Raw genomic sequence first — 22,803 nt, 5'->3', positions numbered from 1 at the left:
GCGGCTGTGGGCGGCCATCTTGGTTTTTGAATTGACCCGAAAAAATAACAACACTTTGTCGGGACCATGTCAGGATCATTTCATGCAAGTTTCAGCCAAATCGCACTGGTAGAACTTGAGAAGAAGTTCAAAATGTGTTTTCAAGATGGCGGCTTTGGCGGCCATCTTGGATTACGGATCGACCCGAAAAAGAACAACACTTTGTCGGGACCATATCAGGATCATTTCATGCCAGTTTCAGCCAAACCGCACATGTAGAACTTGAGAAGAAGTTCAAAATGTGTTTTCAAGATGGCGGCTGTGGCGGCCATCTTGAATTTTCAGATCGACCCGAAAAATAACAACACTTTGTCAGGACCATGTCAGGATCATTTCATGCAAGTTTCAGCCAAATCGCACCAGTAGAACTTGAGAAGTTCAAAATGTGCTTTCAAGATGGCGGCTTTGGCGGCCATCTTGGATTTCGGATCGACCCGAAAAATAACAAAACTTTGTCGGGACCATGTCAGGATCATTTCATGCAAGTTTCAGCCAAATCGCACCGGTAGAACTTGAGAAGAAGTTCAAAATGTGTTTTCAAGATGGGGGCTGTGGCGGCCATCTTGGATTTCGGATCGACTCGAAAAGTAACAACACTTTGTCGGGACCATGTCAGGATCATTTCATGCAAGTTTCAGCCTAATTGCACCAGTAGAATTTGAGACGAAGTTCAAAAATGTATTTTCAAGATGGCCGCCTCAGCCGCCATCTTGGATTTCGGATCGACCCGAAAAATAACAACAGTTTGTCGGGACCAAGTCAGGATCATTTCATGCAAGTTTCAGCCTAATCGCACCGGTAGAACTTGAGAAGAAGTTCAAATGTGTTTTTCAAGATGGTGGCTTTGGCGGCCATCTTGGATTTCGGATCGACCCAAAAATAACAACACTTTGTCGGGACCATGGCAGGATCATTTCATGCAAGTTTCAGCCAAATCGCACTGGTAGAACTTGAGAAGAAGTTCAAAATGTGAAAAGTTAACGCACAGCGGACGGCGGACGACGACGGACGAAACATGACGACTATAGGTCATCCTGACCCGAAGGGAGGGTCAGGATGACCTAAAAATATGAAGGAATAATTAACTTTTTTCCAAAGATGCTCATTTTGCAGAGGACATCCATATCTTTATAAAAATGACGAGAAAATGGTATGTCATTGTTCTAAGAAAAAAGTTATTGGATGTTAAATCCATAGCAACCATTTCCCTTAGCAACATTTTTCTAAAATATATAAATGGGGTTGTTGTGTACATTTTAATGTAATCTAGTGTATATTTTTTCTGATAAAGACATGTTATGCATGTGAAGATGATAAAATATCTGTTTTTCAATGAAAAAAATATTTTGGTTAACTTTTATTAGTAACCAACCGTTGCATAGCAACCAAGCAGTATTATATTACAAAAGTCTTACCTGGATTCAATTTTGCATTCATTTAAAGTTTTTTGATATATATATAGCATTTTCACAAAAGTTTTTCTTTGAGACATTCATAAATTTTCATGACTATAACAATTTTGTGATGGAAAAATACTCTATGAAAGGCTGTGTACCCTAGCAACCACTTTCAATTATTTCTCATTCGCATAATTGAATGCTTCATAACAATAAAATTGCATTTTCATACATAGAAATGATCAAATTTTGTGGTTGCTAAGTTATTTTTGATCTAAGGTCTCAATTCATATATTAAATTATTAGCATCAAGGGGATATATGAATGTCATATGTAAACCAAACACTGATAACAGGGGTCTTAGGTCTTTGGTCACATGACTTCCAAAGTACCTGTTTGAAGGTCAGTGATTTTTATCAATGTACTACCTGTTATGTCTTCCCTTCATTTCCTAAACCTGGTACATACCTAAATGCACCTGGCTGCTTAAAGGAAGTTAAACAAAATCAAACTTGAAAGCCATAAGAATTCCACATATAAATTTAATAGAAGCAAGTAAATAACAAATATTGTTTATGAAATATTTCCCATACATGTATGTAAGTTTGAATTGAATTCCATTCCAAGATCAGAAAAAAATACAAAGTGAAAATGTTATGTATGAACCTGTAATGGCACTCTATGATGACAACAGACAAAGCACAATAGCAAATTGGCATCCAGTCTCTGATGCAGCATCATCTTATAGATTTTCTTTTATGAAAAAATATCTTTTAAATATTAAAAGTTTGAATCCTTAAATTATGATTAACAAAATCAATCACTGTAATATTTGATTTATTCAAAAATGAAAGAAAGAACAGAACCTGAGCATGTATAAGATAGATGTTCTGCTCATTGAGAAGTTAGAATTGACATAATCACAAATATGACATAATGAAACTTTTACAAAAACTTCAGAAAAAGTTCTGACAAAAGATTTAGCATTAAAACTGTCATATTGATATTAAATGCACTATCTATTCATATCATAGATTATAGACTAGAAATCCAACATTTGGTCAGTATGATTTGTTTCTTATATCCATCAAGAAATCAATCTTTCTTTCAACACTTGTGTTGAATGATTACCAGCAACACTCAATCAGCTCTTAATAGTTTTTGTGACCAAATTTCCATAATTCACCGGAGTGAACAAGGCTCGAGTTATGTCCCATGAAAGCTGCAGATTCAGTTCTCAACATATACAGACAGGAAAAACAGCTCAACTGTTTTTGAAAGCACAGACATGGTGTTCCTTATCACAGTTTTCAGTTGGTGACGTGGTCAGTTTATTTTCCAATCATGGAGCAGTGTCCTAAAATTCAATCAAGGAACACCATTATACAATAGGTACGGCTCAAAAACAAGTCCTTTGAAAAACTTACTTACATATAAACGCCTCACTTTAACACCAAATCAATTACAAAAGAAAATCCATTAAGCTATTATCAGTTTAACCTACAAATATAATTTACAAAAATATAAAGTACAGTGGAATACATAAACCGTATTCGCTGTAATTCAATAATTTTGGCTTATTAATGAACCAAAATGTATGTAGTGGGCGAAATATTTTAATACTTTCTGTACTTATGACACATTAATCTGTTTCAGTAAGCATGCATATATGCCTTTTATCCTTTGAGACGCATTCTTATGTTGTGATTCACATGTAAAAGACTTGTTGCAAGTACATGCAATATGGAATACAAATAACAAGTTGTAAAATTTACATTGTAAATTCCATGGCACGGGGGCATTTATACAACTTCAACTCTATATCGGAAAGGGGGGGGGGGCTAATTACGTACATACATATATTTACAGATTGCTGCCTTTGGCATAATTTTGACCTAATAGATTGTTTTCAAACATACACGCCTCTAACAACATATGAAAGTGCTCTTGTATTGTCACTCTTCTGCCAATCTCTACTCTGATTCCGACTCCTGATAAAATAAAGATGGGTTTGTTACATGACAATTTTATCGATTTAATCATTCTCATAAATTGTACCTATATTATCAATTATACAAAATCCACACAAAATGGTAAATGGATACACTCCCAGCAGGCACATGGACGTCAGAATCCAACGTTGGATTTTGGTCGGATACAAGTTGGATGTGAAAGTTTTTTAGACGTCAGAATCTGACCTTGTTCGTCCTTTTCAACTGTCAGTGATAAAAATGAATGAAAAGTGCAGCATTTTAGAATATATAATTTTTTAATTAAATTAAACTCAACAGCATTGATATTGTTAACATTAAATTAAGACACTTGGCACATTTGCATTCATTTTTACCACTGACTTGAATAAATCATTTCATCTTGAGGTACAAAGCGATATAAAAAATAACACAAATTACATTTATCTGTATATTTTACAAATTTAATTTCTTACACAAAAATACATGGTATATATCTTTTACTTTAAAAACTTTAGATATATAAGTATGATTCACCTTTAATTGTAATACTTACTGAACAAGTATCTTTCCAACACATCCTTGTTTCAGAACGGTTTTTAACTTATGAAAGACAAACAAATCTTGAGTTATTACTTCAACATGAACCTTTGAATTAAATAAGTTTTGTTCTCAATTGAATCTCTTTTTCCTTTTTTCCAGTTACTTGAAAGTATTAAACTTCATTTTAAACAGGCAATGTCATCTTCTTACCACTTAATAGTTTGGTTTGGTTCTTTAATTAACGTCCTATTAACAGCTATGGTCATGTAAGGACGGCCTCCCATGTATGCGGTGTGTTGCGTGTATGTTGTGCGAGGTGCGTGTTATGGGAGACTGCGGTATATTCATGTTGTGTCTTCTTGTATAGTGGAACTACTGCCCTTTTTATAGTGCTATATCACTGAAGCATGCCGCCGAAGACACCAAGCAACACACCCCACCCGGTCACATACTGACAACGGGCGAACCAGTCGTCCCACTCCCCGTTTGCTGAGCGCTAAGCAGGAGCAGAAACTACCACTTTTATAGACTTTGGTGTGTCTCGGCCAGGGGACAGAACCCAGAGCCTTCCTCACAGGGGCGAACGCTCAACTCAAGGCCATAAGTGAGGCGGTGCCAAGGGAGGCATTAGAAAACAGTCAGTTAGGAAGAAGAGAAAAAGAAAAAATCCTAAATTTAGTCGCCTTAAACGATCATGCAATATGGACAGCAGGTACATAGAAAACAACGTTGGCTTATAGTTGACATCGTCTAGGTTATCGCTGTGCCAGCTTCGATCAAAGCATTTAGAGCAAACATAACTAGCATCTGTCGGATACCAATCTTCTCTCTTGACTGCCTTACTCCACGCCTGGCGTTTTCCGTTTATTCTTTGGGAACCGAAATAAACTTATACAATTTTCTTCTACACAGTCGTCCGCTTTGTAAACAACAGAAAAATTGCACCATATTGTTTATCTTGGCAATAACGTCGTCCTCGAGGAAGTACTTTTGTGCATGTCACAATTTCAGGAACGCAGTCAATGCGAAAGGGACTATGATGCGTTGATTAATGATAACTACCAATGGATACTACCAAAATTCATCATATAAACATTTCTAGTGCAGTGAAATGGGTTTTATAACACTTGTTGATTACCACCACCTCGGGTTCAATAGTATGACCTAGAAATAGCGCTATAAAAAGGGCAACAGTTCCACTATACAAGAAGACACAACACGAAGATACCACAGTCTACCAAAATACGCACTTCACACACGCTACACACTGCATGCATGAGAGGCCGTCTTTACATGACCCTGGTTGTTAATAGGAGGTTAAAAATCATCAAACAAACAATGACCTAGAGCAGTGTAACCCATGATATATTCGTATAACATACGATCAGGCTACGAAGCCACGTTATATAAATTTCATGTCGCACTTTTACATTATTATTTGTAATTCCTACGTTTTTAAGAGAATACTGCAAGTTTGTTTCCATCTAGACATACATAAGGCAAACAAACAAGAATTTTACAATGCACAACTTTTGTGTTGTACCGTATCTTTATAATGCATCATGGTCCATTGGATTGATTCACAGCTTAATGCATCGATCCCGATGTTTTCCAATAGATTGCTAAAGAAATATGGCATATCAAAATTTTCGACCAATCAAGTAAAATTACAAATAACACAACATGGCTTCATGCTCTGACCTTATGTACTGTAGATGTAAATATGATTTCAGCTCTTAATTATACTTGTACAATTTATGCATTGTAAGTATTGTAATTATCACAATGTTGGTTTGTTTGTTTGATTTATTAACGGCTCTGGTCATGTAAGGACGGCCTCCCAAGTATGCGGTGTGTTGCGTGTATGTTGTGGTGCGAGGTGACTGCGGTATATTCGTGTTGTGTCTTCTTGTATAGTGGAGCTGTTGCCCTTTTTATAGTGCTATATCACTGAAGCACCCCACCCGGTCACATAATACTGACAACGGGCGAACCAGTCGTCCCACTCCCTGTATGCTGAACGCTAAGCAGGAGCAGAAACTACCACTTTTAAAGACTTTGGTGTGTCTCGGCCAGGGGACAGAACCCAGAGCCTTCCTCACAGGGGCGAACGCTCAATTCAAGGCCAAAAGTGAGGCGGTGCCAAGGGAGGCATTAGGAAAGATAAAGTCAGTTAGGAAGAAGAGAAAAGATAAGATCCTAAATTTAGTCGCCTTTTACGATCATGCAATAGGGGCAGCAGGTACAATTCTAACGCCCTACCTGCAGGGCCGTACACACACACAAAGTTGGTTATGTTGGGTACAGTATGAAAAGATCTTCATTCTGACCTCGCAGCTGTTAATAGGATGTTAAAATAATCAAAGAAACAACATACACGCAACACACCGCATACATGGGAGGCCGTCCTTACATGACCATAGCTGTTAATTAATCAAACAAATAAATTGAGTAGGAAAATTACGGCACATAGAACTTAAATCATCCACATGTCAGTTTCAACTGTTTTAAAATATCACCAATATCAAGCTGCTTCAGGTATGTTTACCAACGCGGTTAGGGGGTTTCCTTGCAAATACTCACGCGTCGTTTCATACACAATAGATAATTTATTGGGTTGTTGAAAAGTATAGTAACGCATTGATTACATATAGATATTAATGCAACATGAGCGTGCTGGGCCTAGTTTGCAACGAAGTCAGTTAGGAAGAATTGAAAATATAAGATCCTAAATTTAGTCGCCTGTTACGATCATGTTATAGGGGCAGCAGGTACAATTCTAACGCCCTACATGCAGGGCCATCGCAGTCTCCAAAAAACGTGCACCTCGCACAACATACCGCATACATGGAAGGCATTCCTTACATGACCATAGCTGTTAATCGGACGTTAATTAATCAAGCAAATAAACAAACATTTTGGAAAATATGACCTAGTGTCAAACATAGGTCACTGACCTAGTTTTGAAAACTTATGTAAGATTAAAGTTCATCTTGTGCCATAATATACCACAATTAAAATGTTATATATCATATTAGGTTCCATTGGGCAATATTTATGCATATTATAAACTTAGGCAAAGAATATTGTGGATGGGATGAGATTGGGGAGGAGGATTTTTTTTTTTTTTTTTAACTTTAAAACACTTTTAAATGTATTGTTATGTTCAGAATTAAGTTTGGGCCCTGCAGGTAGGGCGTTATAATTGTACCTGCTGCCCCTATTGCATGATCGTAAAAGGCTTCTAAATTCAGGATGTTGTTTTCTCTTCTTCCGCTTGCCTAGAGAACATCCCATAAAAATTGATGAATCTGTACCCATTCCACTATACAAGATAAAAACACGAAAATTGCTTGCCTAGAGAACATCCCATAAAAATTGATGAATCTGTACCTCCAGTTGTGAACATCCTCCACGGCGCGTGCCTATTGCTCTTACAGAAAAGGTGAAGGAGGAACTGGACAGGATGGAAAAACTCGGCGTAGTGGTTAAGGAGTCTAAACCAACCAAGTGGGTAAACTCCTTAGTAACTGTGTTAAAACCTAACGGAAAACTCAGACTATGTATTGACCCCTGTGATCTCAACAAAGCTGTTCAGCGTGAACATTATCCCTTGAAAACCATTGAGGATGTCGGGTCACAGATGCCAGGCGCAAAGGTTTTTAGTAAGTTGGATTTAGTGTCGGGATTTTGGCAAATCAAGCTCGATGAGGCTAGCTCAAAGTTGTGTACCTTCAACACACCCTTTGGCCGTTACCGTTACACACGTCTACCATTTGGTGTTAAAAGTGCACCTGAGGTATTTCAAAGAGTCATCTCAGAGATGATTGAAGATCTGGACGGTACTGAGGCAATCATTGACGACATCTTAGTATAGGGCACATCCCAGGAGGAACATGACCAGCGTCTTAGAAAAGTGTTGGAACGCGTTCGCGAGAACAATGTGAAGTTAGGGGCTGACAAATGTGAAATAAGTAAGGCGGAAGTGATCTACATGGGACATTTGTTAACTAAAGATGGCCTTATGCCAGACCCGGAGAAAGTCCGTGCTGTCAAGAGTATGGAGAAACCCACCAATGTGAAAGAACTGCAAACATTCATGGGGTTTATACAATAACTTGCGGAATTCATGCCAAGGTTATCTGAAGTGAGCAGCCCAATCCGTGTACTTTTAGAAAAAGACACTAAATGGCACTGGGGTCCTGAGCAGGACAGTTGTTTCAACAAGATCATCGAGATGACTTCGTCAACACCGCTGCTGCAGTACTATGACAGTAGTAAGCCGATAACACTATCCGTTGATGCAAGTAGTAAAGGATTAGGAGCTGTACTTGTGCAAGACAACAAACCCGTTGCGTATGCCTCTCGCGCCTTGACGGAGACACAACAACGGTATTCGCAGATAGAGAAAGAGACACTCGCTATTTTATATGGCTGTCAGAAATTTCACGAGTATGTTTACGCACAACAGATCACTGTTGAATCTGACCACAAACCCTTGCAGTCAATATTAAAAAAAAACCATACTACAAACGCCCCCGAGGCTACAGAGGCTGTTATTAACTATGCAAAACTATGATGTCAACGTCGTTTATAAACCTGGCAAGGATATGTTTATTGCCGATCATCTCAGTCGTTCCTTTCTTAAGGAAACCAAGGAGCCATTAGTCCCCGAGCTTCAGGTAAACGAGCTTCACCTGACAGCATACTTACCAGTTTCACCAGAAATGTACACGTCTACAAGATCACACAGCAAAAGATGAGGAGCTCAATCAGCTACAGGACATGCTCCTCGATGGATGGCCTGATGTCAAAAATAAGGTACCCTCAGCATTACTCCCTTATTGGACATTTCGCGATGAGATATCGTGCATTGATGGACTCGTCTTCAAAAGCCACAAACTTGTGATACCAAAATCTATGAAAAATGAAATGTTGGACATAATTCACTCATATCATCTAGGCATAACCAAATGTAAGGATTGCGCCAGAGATGTCAGAGATGTGCTGTTATGGTTGGGATTGACACGCGACATTGAGGAAAAAATCCGATCGTGTGAAGTATGTGCTAAATACCAAAACCAAAATCCGAAAGAACCCATGATTGCACCGGAAATACCTACTCGACCATGGTCAAGGATCGGGATGGACCTGTTTGAGTTCAAAGGTGAGCACTACATATTCTCAGTTGACTATTTTTCTAAATGGCCAGAAATTTCGAAACTAGAGACACTTACTTCAAAGTGCGTGATAAGCCATGTGAAAAGCGTAATGGCTAAATACGGAATTCCTGATGAGGTGATATCTGACAATGGCCCTCAGTTCAACTGTGGGGAATTCAGAGAATTTTCACACCAATGTGGATTCAAACATACTACAACCAGTCCATATCATGCTCAAGCTAATGGACAATCTGAGCGTATGATACAAACTGTAAAACGCCTCCTACTGAAAGCCAAAGACCCATACTTGGCATTGTTAGATTATCGCAACACCAACATTGAAGGTGTGGGCTTGTCACTAGCACAAATGTTCTTCGGTCGATGGCTGAAGTCAAAGTTACCTACAACAGCTCCACTTTTAGCATCTACCTTGGACGCTGCTACATATTCCAGTCTTAACACCCGTCAGGAAAAACAACAGAGGAACTTTGATAAGCACGCAAAAGCCACACCACTCAAACCACTCTACAACGGTGATCGTGTGTTAATCAGACATCCTGCGTAGTCAAATATGTGGGAAGCTGGAACTGTATTATACAAACATCGTTCTTATGTTGTACAGAACTCTAATGGAAAGCGGTATCGTCGAAACCGAAGGTTCCTGAGACCTATTCGTGTTGTAGGTTTGACCACTGATGTCAGGACAATGCCCTCGCCATTGTCTCCAACGCATGGTAATACTGATGTCAGGACAATGCCCTCGCCATTGTCTCCAACACATGGTAATACTGATGTCAGGACAATGCCCTCGCCATTGTCTCCAACGCTTGGTAATACTGATGTCAGGACAATGCCCTCGCCATTGTCTCCTACGTATACACCCCCTGGTGAAAGTGTCCAGCCCATGAAAGTGACCAGGAGTGGACGAGTAGTAAAAGTACCGCAGCGATATTGTGAAGGAAACTGAACTGTGTAAAAAAATGTTCAATTATGTGTTCATAATTCATGTTAATTCATTCTAGTCATTCCAGGATTAAGTGCTTAAATAGAGACTCACAAACCTCTTTTTCAGGCTTCATATATAATAGTAATGACTGAATGTGATAGTTATATTAGTTCGTCATTGTGATAGTTATATTAGTTCTAGTTATTTTCTATATGGATCTATAGGAAAGTACGTATAGACATTTAAAACCTTTTTTTCAGATGGTTCCAAAAAAAGACGGTTGCTGATAATCAGTGATATGTGTGTAAAAAATAATGTTCAATAACAAAAGACTCTGAAACCTCTTTTTCAGCTTTTAATATTCAAAGACTGTTAAAAACAAAATATTGTTAATGATTTATATTGCCATCAAACTTAAATTCTATAAATGAAGCAAGACAAAACGTAGGTAGCATTCTTGTTTTTGCACTCAGTTTCAAAATTTGCATGGGATATTTGTAGGGACCAAGGGGACGTTATCCTTCATGTCATCAAGTTTGAACAAAATCTGTTCAGTAGTTCTCAATTAGTAGGGATTAAAAAATAAAACTGCCAAGAAAGCAATTTGTTTTTCCGATCCGCCTTCAATTTTGCATGGCACAACTATAGTGACTAACAGGACCGTACATTCGAAGTTAAAATTAATCCCTTCAGTAGTCTTCAAAACATACTGCACATGCCAAAATCCAAGATTGCTGTCTGGTGGCCATCTTGTTTTTCCGATCAGCCTCAAAATTTGTATGGCATAACTAACGACCAATGGGATCCTCCCTCTGAAATTTGGACAAAATCCCTTCCGTAATTCTCAAGAAATATCGATAACAAACAGCCAAAATCCAAGATGGCTGCCTGGTAGGCCATTTTGTTTTTTCGATCAGCTTCAAAATCTGTATTGCATATCTAGGGATCAAGAGGACCCTACACGTGAAGTTTGAACAAAAATCCCTTTAGTAAATCTCAAGAAATAACGATAACAAATTTTAACTGCCAAAATCCAAGATGGCTGGCTGGCGCCCATTTTTTTTATCGATCAGCCTCAAAATCTGTATGGCACAAGAAGGGACTAAAGGGACCCTACATGTGAAGTTTGAAAAATATCCCTTTAGTAAATCTTAATAGTGATAGTAGTCTTCAACTGTCAAAATCCAAGATGGCTTCTAGATAGCCATCTTGTTTTTCCGATCAGCCTAAAAATCTGTATGGCACAACTGGGGACCAAGGGTACCCTCCATGTGAAGTCTGAACAAAATCCCTTCAGTAGTTCTCAAGATATATCGATAACAAACTTCAACTGCCAAAATCAAAGATGGCTGCCTGGCGGCTATCTTGTTTTTCCGATCAGTCACAAAATCTGAATGGCACATATATGGACCAAGGGGACCATGTGAAGTTTAACAAAATCCCTGCAGCAGTTTTTTTTAAAGAAATAGTGATAACAAGCATTGTTTACGGACGCAGGGCGATTTGCAGATGGTGGACTAAAAATTAAATATACCGCAGTATCCCAAAACATGATTGCGCACTAACATACACGCAACACACCACATACATGGGAGGTCGTCCTTACATGACCCAAGCTGTTAATAGGACGTTGGAAACAAATAAAAACTTCAACTATATTATATTAAATTTAGCGGTAACAAGAAATGTTAAGGACGGAAGAGCAGACGGACCAAGGAAGAAAGGCGATTTGAGTGTGATGATGATGGGCTAAAAGAGATATGTAAAATGTGAAACACTAGAAAAGGTGTTTTTTATTTTCTATGTTAATAGCAACTTTAAGCATAGCCAAAATGCAGCTAAACATGTACATGTAAAAGCTCTTGTATTAGAAATAATTTATTTTTCATTATTCGGAGAATTATTTGCTGGCGGTATATTTCGACTGTTTTGTCTTCTGCCTGGTTCAGATATGCCGATGACACTATGACCAAACACTGCGAACCGAGTATTTTCCGAACATATAAACAACTTGGACCAACACGTATTAATATCAGAATGTGAAGATGGCGGCTTTTCTAGATTACCTGTATTTTTGTCTACCGCATGTGAATTGATGCATTTACCATTTGAATTACTATACACACATTATAGAAAGTTTGTACAGCACGTGACTATAATAAAAAAGCATGATGAACATGTACATGTTATTTGTTTGCACCAGAATATATCATAACGGGGTATTTTGTGAACATTTACCAATCAAATGCTAACCTAGTGGTCCACCACACGAGCATTAATAAAACATACTGATTGGAATAGTAAGACATCCATCATTAATTAGTAGTCATTTGTTAAACCGGGCAGAATAGTCAGGAAATTGAACACTGCATTAATTTTTAAAAAGCCACATTATATCCCATACCTCTGCTAATATCACATTGTATAGGAAATTGACTCATACCAACGATACCTGGAGTGGAAGATCTTGGTCCCCAAAAAGAACGCGAAGACACCACCAAACAACAGAAATACAACATTGGCCTTCAATATCTACCAGGTTCTTCTGGCACTTTGCACAGAACTAAAAGACAATTCGTGATATGGTTTACTGCATCAAATGTGAACTGTGGCCAAAGCCTCATTGGTCATCACATCAGCCATGACAAGACCAAAATGATAACAACAGAAAATACCCTAATAACAAAAGAGTGAAGGAGACAATCGTCATGTGAGAGAAACAGGACGGGTGGGATGTGTTGCTTGGTGTCTTCGGTGGCATGCTTCAGTGATGCAGCACTATAAAAAGGGCAATATTTCCACTCTACAAGAAGACACAACACGAACATACCAGTTTCCCAAAACACGCACTTCGCATTTCACATACGCTATACAATGCATACATGAGAGGCCGTCCTTTCATGATCCTAGTTGTTGATAGGACGTTAGAATAATCAAACAAACTGAGAGAAACATCATTGAACAAAGACGATAAATTAAACCTGCCACCAATGTTAAGTCTCTCAAAGTGTCACATGACTGTCCATCTATACTAAACACTTTTCAGTAACCGGCTGAAGACTATCAGGAACAGTTGAAATAAACCTGAAGTATTTTTTTCTCGGAATAATGGAAGTTTTTTAATCTAATAAATCAATTTCCACAAATTGCGAAAAGCTGTTTCTGGCAATCTACACTAGCCAATCCTGTTTCCGTCAACATGACGCATAGGCCTTGACCTTGCTTTGGGTTGCCAACTGACCAGAGGTCATTGTCGATAACCTTTCCTGTATTTCCCATGTAACTCCAAACCGAAGATGTGAAGGTTCCGGCGACGAAGAATCGAAAATCTTGTTCTGAAAGAAAAAAAAATATATGAGTTTAAAATTGAAATATATTTGCTTAGATCATAACTCTTTTACTCACACCACCAAGAACTTCGTTTCATAACTTGCCAGATCATTTCGGAATTAGTGATCTACTCGAATATTAAGAAATACTACCAACAAAGGATTTGACAAACAAAAATGAAATTCTAAAATGGCAATATACTAACTTAAGACGAAATATTCTGTGATGATCCTGTTCAGACCTTCCATCTTAGTTAACGTGTCGACAACCATCAGACGTGTGTACATTGAGGTACAGGCCTTTGCTGCACTTCCCTGATCCTGTCTCACTTCTACGATGTTATACAAGATGGCGGCTTCCTGATCCATTTTGTAGCCATATATGTCCACCATATCTGAGATATCTGTAACAAGAAGCAATATTCAGATCTGTTTCGATTTTATCTATTTTTGTATACATAGTGTTATCTTTTATTCAGATACAGGTTGAACTTTAACAAAGAATAGTAATCTAACCTTGCCTAAAGAATACATCAGTACTGGGAGTAAGGGTGCCGTACTCGACGATCCAGGCACTATATCCTGTACATTGCGGTGTCGCATCGGATGTCTGGTGAGTGAATGACATACAAGTGCTATGGAAGTGGCATTTCTTAGCACAGTCCGCTACGGCAAGGCTTGTTGCTATTGGACCAAAGACTGTATGATCACTGTCCATGGGTTTTACAAGCTTTCGCGCATACTGTCTACTTCTACCTGTCAACAAAATGGTATATAAAACAATAAACATAAGCAACACAAAACGGATGCATATGGAAATAACAGGTGTTCCGCCAACATGGAAATAACAGGTGTTTCGCCAACAAAAGGTATTACCCAACATCCAAGCTATCAAACCTGATCTACAGTACCAGAGTTTGTTTGTTTGTTTGTTTGATTTATTAACGTCCTATTAACAGCTATGGTCATGTAAGGACGGCCTCCCATGTATGCGTAGTGTTGCGTGTATGTTGTGCGAGGTGCGTGTTTTGGGAGACTGCGGTATATTCGTGTTGTGTCTTCTTGTATAGTGGAACTATTGCCCTTTTTATAGTGCTATATCACTGAAGCATGCTGCCGAAGACACCAAGCAACACACCCCACCCGGTCACATTATACTGACAACGGGCGAACCAGTCGTCCCACTCCCTGTATGCTGAGCGCTAAGCAGGAGCAGAAACTACCACTTTTATAGACTTTGGTGTGTCTCGGCCAGGGGACAGAACCCAGAGCCTTCCTCACAGGGGCGAACGCTCAACTCAAGGCCAAAAGTGAGGCGGTGCCAAGGGAGGCATTAGGAAAGATAAAGTCAGTTAGGAAGAAGAGAAAAGATAAGATCCTAAATTTAGTCGCCTTTTACGATCATGCAATAGGGGCAGCAGGTACAATTCTAACGCCCTACCTGATTATATTTATATAATATATTGTGTGAATACGTGACTAAGAATGTAACCTTTCATCGTTATTATAAATTGATTACGTATGTCTGATGTGTTTCCAAATAGGGTTCATCAGGGCATCAGGGAGTTATCGCTCTTGGCGTCACTAGGTGGCGCTAGTGCTCTAGTTGGTATAGAAATATAAACAATATGGCGGCTAATCATTTGTAGAAATTTGACAGATTGAAGTTAGAATTGGCAAAACGTGGTGCGGTATTACGAGGAAGAAAAGCTGATTTAATTGAACGTATAGTGTATATTTGAGCATTTTTTCATTCCACAGAATTACGAATATGAAGCTATATGTATAGAATGCATATCTAGGACTTGTCAACTTCTTCTAATCTCGCTTGAAGTACATGTACGAGTGACTACTGTAGGCCTATCCGGCAGATATATAAACATTGTATGAACGCTATTCCCGTCAATATTACATGCCAGTATTGGTAATTTCATGTCAATATACAGATACAGATCGTTAACGGTAAACTACCACATCACATAAATTATTTATCATGTATATTAGTCGCTGTTTATATATGTCAAAGTCTGACAGTGCCTAGGCGTTACGTATCCCACACATATTAACAGTAAGCTTATGCATATTTTCCCATGGACAAACCAACAACATGATTATTTACTGCATTATGCATACAACATTAAGCCAGTGAGTCCAACATTTTGATTTAAAATCACATGCATATACACTGTACTGTATGTATTTATTGCAGTCTATAAGCCTACGACAGGAACCAGAACTTTCGGGATGATGTTGTCCTTCTGCCAACACCATCACCATTACCTGATTGGCTAGTGGGAATGTTTGGGTTTCGGCAGTTGACGCTAGACCACAGAAACCAACTGCCAAGTCTAGGAATGTCACAGGTAGAAGATACTGTATATCTTAACTTAATTAAAATACATAACATGAACCATATTTTTTTTATAGACTTTTGGCTTGGTTTTATAAGTTTACCGTCCTGTTAATAGCCAGGGTCATTTAAGGACGTGCCAGGTTTGTTGGTGGAGGAAAGCCAGAGTACCTGGAGAAAAACCAACGACCAGCGGTCAGTACCTGCCCCACTTGGGATTCGAACTCATGACCCAGAGGTGGAGGGCTTGTGGTAATGTGTCGAGACATGTTAACTACTTGGCCACTGTTGCCCCATTTGTATACACAGGTGTAAAGTCAAATATTGAAGTCCAATTCAAGTACATGTGTTACTTAGTATTCAAGGAAATGTAATTAAATGTAGGTTGTAGTTATATAGTAAAAAACATTGATCTTCGCGTGAACTTGGTATGAAAAGCTATTGCAGGATATTTATAATATTGCTTTAATTGACTTTGATATTTTAAACAGTATGATCCCAAAAATTTAATCATTCTTTCCAATTTGATATGATTTTGTTTCCGTATAACTACATTACTGTATGTATAACCGTATCTTGTTTGTGTAGGTTATTTTTTGTACAGGATGGCTGTTGACAAACAACATCAGTCCTATATTCAAACTATTACGAAAGGCCGTCTCCTATTGGAGTCCGGACGGGTCGATGCCTGCAGCTTTAAGGCAGAAGCTTCTGATGTGTTTCTGACTGGAACAGTTGCAGCAGCAATAAAAAAAGAGTAAGCTTGCAAAATATAACCAGACAAACAATCTACTGAAAAACATACTTAAAACGTAGATATAAAACACCTTATTTAGTCCACTATGGTACATATACCTGGTGTACATTCAAACCTGTCAATAAAGACCACTCAAAGCAAAAAATTGTCATAATCGCCAAGTGGTCATCAAATACAGATTGAATTGTGTTAAAATTGCTCATTTTAGACCTTAGAAAAATGGTCTTGATGTTAATTTGAGATTAGTTAATCACCTACATGACTTGTAGACTTTGTCTTACCAACAAGTCAATGTTCTGTCAGTGTGAAGTGGTCTTTATACAGAGGCGGTCGTTAAGGTAGGTTTTACTGTACATTTTTACAGATTTCTTACAACTACAAAGTAAGACTCGGACCAAATGGCGAAGTCATAAATACGGATTATGAGTGTCCAGCTGGTAAAGGCTCATGCGGTACATGCAAGCATGTCGCAGCCATTCTGCTTGTCCTTGTTCAGTTTATTGAAACTGGTAGACTTGCTATTCAGGGAAGCTGCACAGGACAACTGCAAACTTTTCACAAACCAAAGAAGAATTACCAAGGCAATAACAAAACAAACGTTCAGTTTTTTTGTTTCGTTTTAATATAAATCAATAAACCAATGGTGAATGGGCAGTAGGATTAAAAAAAACACAGTTCCATTGTATATGCAATTATATAGTGTTCGAATAAAATTACAAAACACATATATATACCAATTTGAAATGAGACCTGAAAACAAATTGTAATTATCAATCTGCCTTTGGTTAATTGGTTATATTCAGTTTGTTTTCAGATCAGAAGTTTACTTATACCGGGTGTGGTATTTTGTATAATTACTGAACATATCAACACATCTTTATTGTTTTAATTTTTTTTGTTATTATTGCTGTTGTTTGTTTTTGATTGTTATTGTTTGTTTTTTAACATTGATAAACAAGCAAATTATTTAGTGACAATAATTAATGGACTTTGCAATATTATAGCAATATAAAGGTGCTGGCAGTATTATATGGCAACAGAATATCAGCTAGAAATGCTAGTTCTGATAAAACCTATATTTCATACATGTACCTGTTAATATGACGTTAATTAATCAAACAAACAAAAAAATGTACCAATATAATTAATAGCTTTTGAACAGAACATATTGTAATCAGTAATAATACTACTGACATTCACTTTCCATATACATGTATTATTAGAAAAGTATGTTCGCCTAATCTATACCAATCATCATAACTTTTAATCAGTATTACAGTGTAATATATATTTGGTTTGTAATATTAAAATTCACTGTTTATTTCTGCTACTGTGTTTTCTGTTCCAAAGCAATCTTATACATGTATATTGAACTGTGTTGTCTACACTTGTCATAGGTTCTCCAGTGAAGGCAGAAGATATTGAATCCAGTTACGACATCAACATGGATGATCCTAGACCTGAGAGATACCGAGGTAATGCTGGTTACAACGCATTTGTCAAAACCCAAGTAATCAACTATTGCGCTGCATCATCCAAGGACCATGCTTTTAGGTAAATTTTCAAACAGTGATTAAATTGCATTATCATGAAATCTTTGTATGTAATTAAATTAAAATTAATGCAAAAATATAGAAACCTATATGAATCTAGATTCAGAATATTACTTGCTTAAGTAAATATTCTAAATATTGTATTCTACTGCTAATTTCTGAAATTTACTAGTAAACTTGGAAATGATTAATATTGCACACATGAAAATAACATTGAGTCAATTTGCAACAGATATCTCATGCCGAAGGCGAACATACAAGTGGCAGCAAGAGACCATGATTACAGCACACTACCTATTACTGAACATTGGGTTGATGCAGGAAATAAGGTATTGTTATACATAAAAAAAACTTACAACATTGAATATATGACTGTCAAATAGTTGTTAACCCCTGTCATTTAAAAAAAAACATGGTGAATGACATTGCATAATGAGTTTTTTTAGCATGAGAGTCAATTTTCATTGAATATTGAATTTATAATTTTATTTTGAAAGATTTGTGTATTATTTATAAGTTATTTATAGCATGTTTACTACCTGAATTAAATACTAACACTATTTTAAAATAGGTTAAATCTATGGAAGAATCCCTGAAAATTGAAGAAACTACAAAAAAACTAAGTTTATGTAAGAAGTGGCACAAGGAGAGAAAGTGGCGCCTGACTTCTCCCAGATTTGGGGATATATGAAAGTCACTGACCGACGGAACAAGGACCAGTTATGTCAATCTATGTTTGAATCTGCCACACTCAGTACACCAGCTATCATACATGGACAATCCTTTGAGAAGGCCGCAATTAAAAAGTTTGAGGAAATTAAGGGGACAAGAGTCTATGCATGTGGGTTGAGGGTGGATATCAATAATAGTTTTCTTGCTGCCTCACCAGATGGCCAGGGTAATCTTGTAGAAGTCAAATGTCCATATAGAGGTAGACATTCTGTAACTGATGGAAACACTGACTTTCCATTTTTAGTAAAAGATGAGCTTGGAAACATGCATCTTAAGTCATAATTATTACTATCAAATTCAAGGGCAACTGAACATTTACAAGAAACAGAGATGTTTTTTTGAAGTCTATACATTTACAGATATTTTTGTAGAGGAAATTCATGCTGATAATTCTTTTTGGTCAGGTAGTATGCTGCCAAAGTTAGAATTATTTTACCAAAAATACTACAGGAAATTTGTTGCAGGAAAAATGTAGGTTTGCATTATCTTTCATTTTGTATGCCTCTCATGAAATTATTCTGAGATTGTTATGACCAAGATTTATTTTTGGGATAAATTCAAAATGACCATCACAGCTCCCAATAATTCTTGAAAAACATATTGCACTTATTTTACATGTTTGTTCAATAAGAGTTTTTTCAAAACATTGTTAAATATGTTCCTGTGTACAATAAACTATAATATTTATGGTACTCTGGTATTTTTCTAGAATTAGTATACTATAAGTTACCATATTTTAATTAATATTCTGTTGAAGTAGGTATTTATTTTATATACATGTACATTGTACTAGTAGTGCTGACTAATGATCATGATACAAAAAGATAATGAACTTGTACACTATTATAATATGTACGCCTGTATATGTACATTACGTGTATGAAGGATATATATAATTAACTTACAACGGATTGTCTGAAGTTTTGAATAGCAAAGCATATATTTAAAATTCTAGATCCAAGAGTAACCTTACAATGTGACAGATTTGAATTGTACCTGCTGCCCCTATTGCATGATCGTAAATGGCGACTAAATTTAGGATCTTATCTTTTCTCTTCTTCCTAACTGACTTTATCTTTCCTAATGCCTCCCTTGGCACCGCTTCATTTTTGGCTTTGAGTTGAGCCCCTGTGAGGAAGGCTTTGGGTTCTGTCCCCTGGCCGAGACACACCAAAGTCTATAAAAGTGGTAGTTTCTGCTCCTGCTTAACGCTCAGCATACAGGGAGTGGGACGACTGGTTCGCCCGTTGTCAGTATAATGCGACCGGTTGGGGTGTGTTGTTTTGTGTCTTCGGCGGCATGCTTCAGTGATATAGCACTATAAAAAGGGCAACAGTTCCACTATACAAGAAGACACAACAGTTTCCCAAAACACGCACCTCGCACAACATGCACGCAACACACCGCATACATGGGAGGCCGTCCTTAGAAGACCATAGCTGTTAATTGGACGTTAATTAATCAAACAAACAAACGATCTTACCAAGCAATGTCTGCTCAACGTAATCCGTTTCAGAAAAGTGATCCAAACAGACCTTTGAATGCTTGCCGGGCTCCCATAAACCTTTGGTCTTTTCGTCCACACGACGGATTGCAGCTCGCCATAACTTATTCAAGTGTGGATCAGAAGGGAATGTATGACCACTTCCATCCGATTTACAACCGGGAACACAACAGTAATAGGGCATTGCAAACCAAATGAAAAGCGTACTGTTTGGCCTACCTACCAACGTATGTATTGGAACTCTTCAGTCTTTCCAGAACATACCAAGAAGAGCACGCGCGCCGACTACCGGGAAAATGTGCAGCCGATGAGCGCTATTTGGCGGTAACTTACTAAATAAAAGAGTACACCACTTGATTTGCTGAAAATGCATTTATCTTAATTTGATTATAATTTGTAGTACTGCACCAGTGCCAATACTAAATTTGCACAATTAATAAGATTTTTCTCTTTATTCAAATAGTTTATTTATATTAATGAAAATTAATATAAAAGCATTATCTAAACCATTTATGTCATATGTAAGTCATTTTTATTTTTACCTGTAATGAATTATCCATTGTCAAGTATATCCTAGCTAAAGGTGCCACAGTTAATCCCTTACTTCATGGGACAAACAGGAAAGGATTAAGACTTCAATTATCTCAAACCTTTCACTTATATTTATAGACATGTTATTTGTTCTCACCCATTTTTGCCTTGAGAAATACATGTCACTATTTTGAGAACTTTGAGAAAAAAGGCAATTGCCACCTGTCACTATAATTAAGAGTAGCTATAGGATTCTTATTTAGGGAGATATAACAGATAGTTAGTGAGTGAGTTGGAGAGTTTAGTTAGGAGTATAGAGTCAAAGATTCTTATATTTGGATTTTACCTCTACCTACAGGATTTTATATGAAGTTTATTACGGATACGTAGAATTATTTGACTCATCATGGTGACTTGACTTTCCCCTACAACTTCAACTGTGTATATATTTGTGACTATTCTATTATTATGTCAACATGTTTAATATTACCTCTCACTTGCAAATAAACATCGAAACCTTTTCTATGTGTTAATTGTGCCCCGCTAATTCCCCCATCATGAAAACTACAACAACAATTCTAACGTGACCTGCCTAATTCGACCAGGGTTCTGGTCACAATAAACCAGGGTTCTGGTCACAATAAATTACAAACGTACCAATTGCATTTGATTGAGGTAATTTTTTATTATTTGATAATGAAGTTAAGCAGATACATTTATTAAGTTATTAAAATAATATTGTATTGTCGTAAACTTAGCCCAGAGATACCTGGTTGATTTGACACATATTAGTTATTTTCGAGAAAACAAAAAAAGAAACAGGACTCTATCGAGAAACGAAAAAGGAAAAAATATGCATTAATTAAGAATTACTGCTTACCGAGCGGCTGTTTGATTTGACAACCACTAACGTCGAACCGCATAGCGGGGAACCACTCCCAGGCCTGTGGGTTTATCCGCAAATGCCGAACTGTGATGTTTGGCGTCAGAGTTGACGTCACTGGTGTGTTCATGTCCGTGCTTCCAGAAAATAACTATAATAATGAGGAGATTCGTTGACAGGACAAACATCTGATATAACGACGGTACTATTTATAGATCAAGATAATTAGTTATTAAATAATACATACTAAGGGAGATCCTTTTGACGTCACCGTTGTCCATGTGACGTTATCCATGCTGTGTAGTACAAAGTACGACTTTACCCATTGGTTATAATCTTTGTACCGTCCCTGTATTGTCACACCGGTAACTAAAGTGTCTTCAGGAAAGGATACCTACAATGACAGTGGTCATTCGATTATGGTTGTTAAGATAATGTTATATAATTATTCAAATGACAGTAAGTACTTCGCTTCAAAGAGATATGTATATATGATTAAAGTTAGCCCAGCAATACCCTCTATTAAGTTCCACTATACAAGAAGACACTACATGAATATACCGCAGTCTCCCAAAACACGTACCTCGCACAACATACACGCAACACACTGCATACATGGGAGGCCGTCCTTACATGACCATAGCTTTTAATAGGACGTTAATTAATCAAACAAATAAATAAACAAACCCTCTATTAAGATCAGCCCTGCAGGTAGGGCGTTAGAATTGTACCTGCTGCCCCTATTGCATGATCGTAAAAGGCGACTAAATTTAGGATATTATCTTTTCTATTCTTCCTAACTGACTTTATCCTTCCTAATGCCTCCCTTGGCACCGCCTCACTTTTGGCCTTGAGTTGAGCGTTCGCCCCTGTGAGGAAGGCTCAGGATCTGTCCCCTGGCCGAGACACACCAAAGTCTGTAAAAGTGGTAGTTTCTGCCCCTGCTTAGCGCTCAGCAAAAAGGGAGTGGGACGACTGGTTCGCCCGTTGTCAGTATAATGTGACCGGGTGGGGTGTGTTGCTTGGTGTCTTCGGCGGCATGCTTCAGTGATATAGCACTATAAAAAGGGCAAAAGTTCCACTATACAAGAAGACACAACATGAATA

At 37.6% G+C, this 22,803-nt stretch overlaps 1 protein-coding gene and 1 pseudogene across 1 annotated transcript; one reads left to right on the top strand and one right to left on the bottom strand.

The window, feature by feature from the left end:
* Window positions 1–13,189: 13,189 nt before the first annotated feature.
* LOC138330934 (uncharacterized) lies at window positions 13,190–21,826 on the bottom strand. The gene is made up of 4 exons (XM_069278414.1): window positions 21,687–21,826; window positions 13,903–14,135; window positions 13,593–13,781; window positions 13,190–13,392 (listed from the first exon to the last, which is right to left on the bottom strand). The coding sequence occupies exons 1-4, from the start codon at window positions 21,824–21,826 to the stop codon at window positions 13,190–13,192; spliced, it is 765 nt and encodes a 254-aa protein (XP_069134515.1).
* LOC138330935 (uncharacterized) lies at window positions 17,616–19,443 on the top strand (annotated as a pseudogene).
* Window positions 21,827–22,803: the final 977 nt, after the last annotated feature.

Source organism: Argopecten irradians, chromosome 9, assembly GCF_041381155.1.
Source record: "Argopecten irradians isolate NY chromosome 9, Ai_NY, whole genome shotgun sequence".
In the NCBI taxonomy this organism is placed as follows: domain Eukaryota; kingdom Metazoa; phylum Mollusca; class Bivalvia; order Pectinida; family Pectinidae; genus Argopecten; species Argopecten irradians.
This window is presented reverse-complemented; position numbering and strand designations above follow the sequence as displayed.

Coding starts and splice junctions, on each gene's coding strand:
- LOC138330934 (XM_069278414.1), bottom strand. CDS start 21,826: ATGAACACACCAGTGACGTCAACTCTGACGCCAAACATCACAGTTCGG. Junction 14,136..21,686: donor AAACAGCCGCTCGGTAAGCA/GTAATTCTTAAT, acceptor GACAGGTAGAAG/TAGACAGTATGCGCGAAAGC. Junction 13,393..13,592: donor CACAGAATATTTCGTCTTAA/GTTAGTATATTG, acceptor TTTTTCTTTCAG/AACAAGATTTTCGATTCTTC.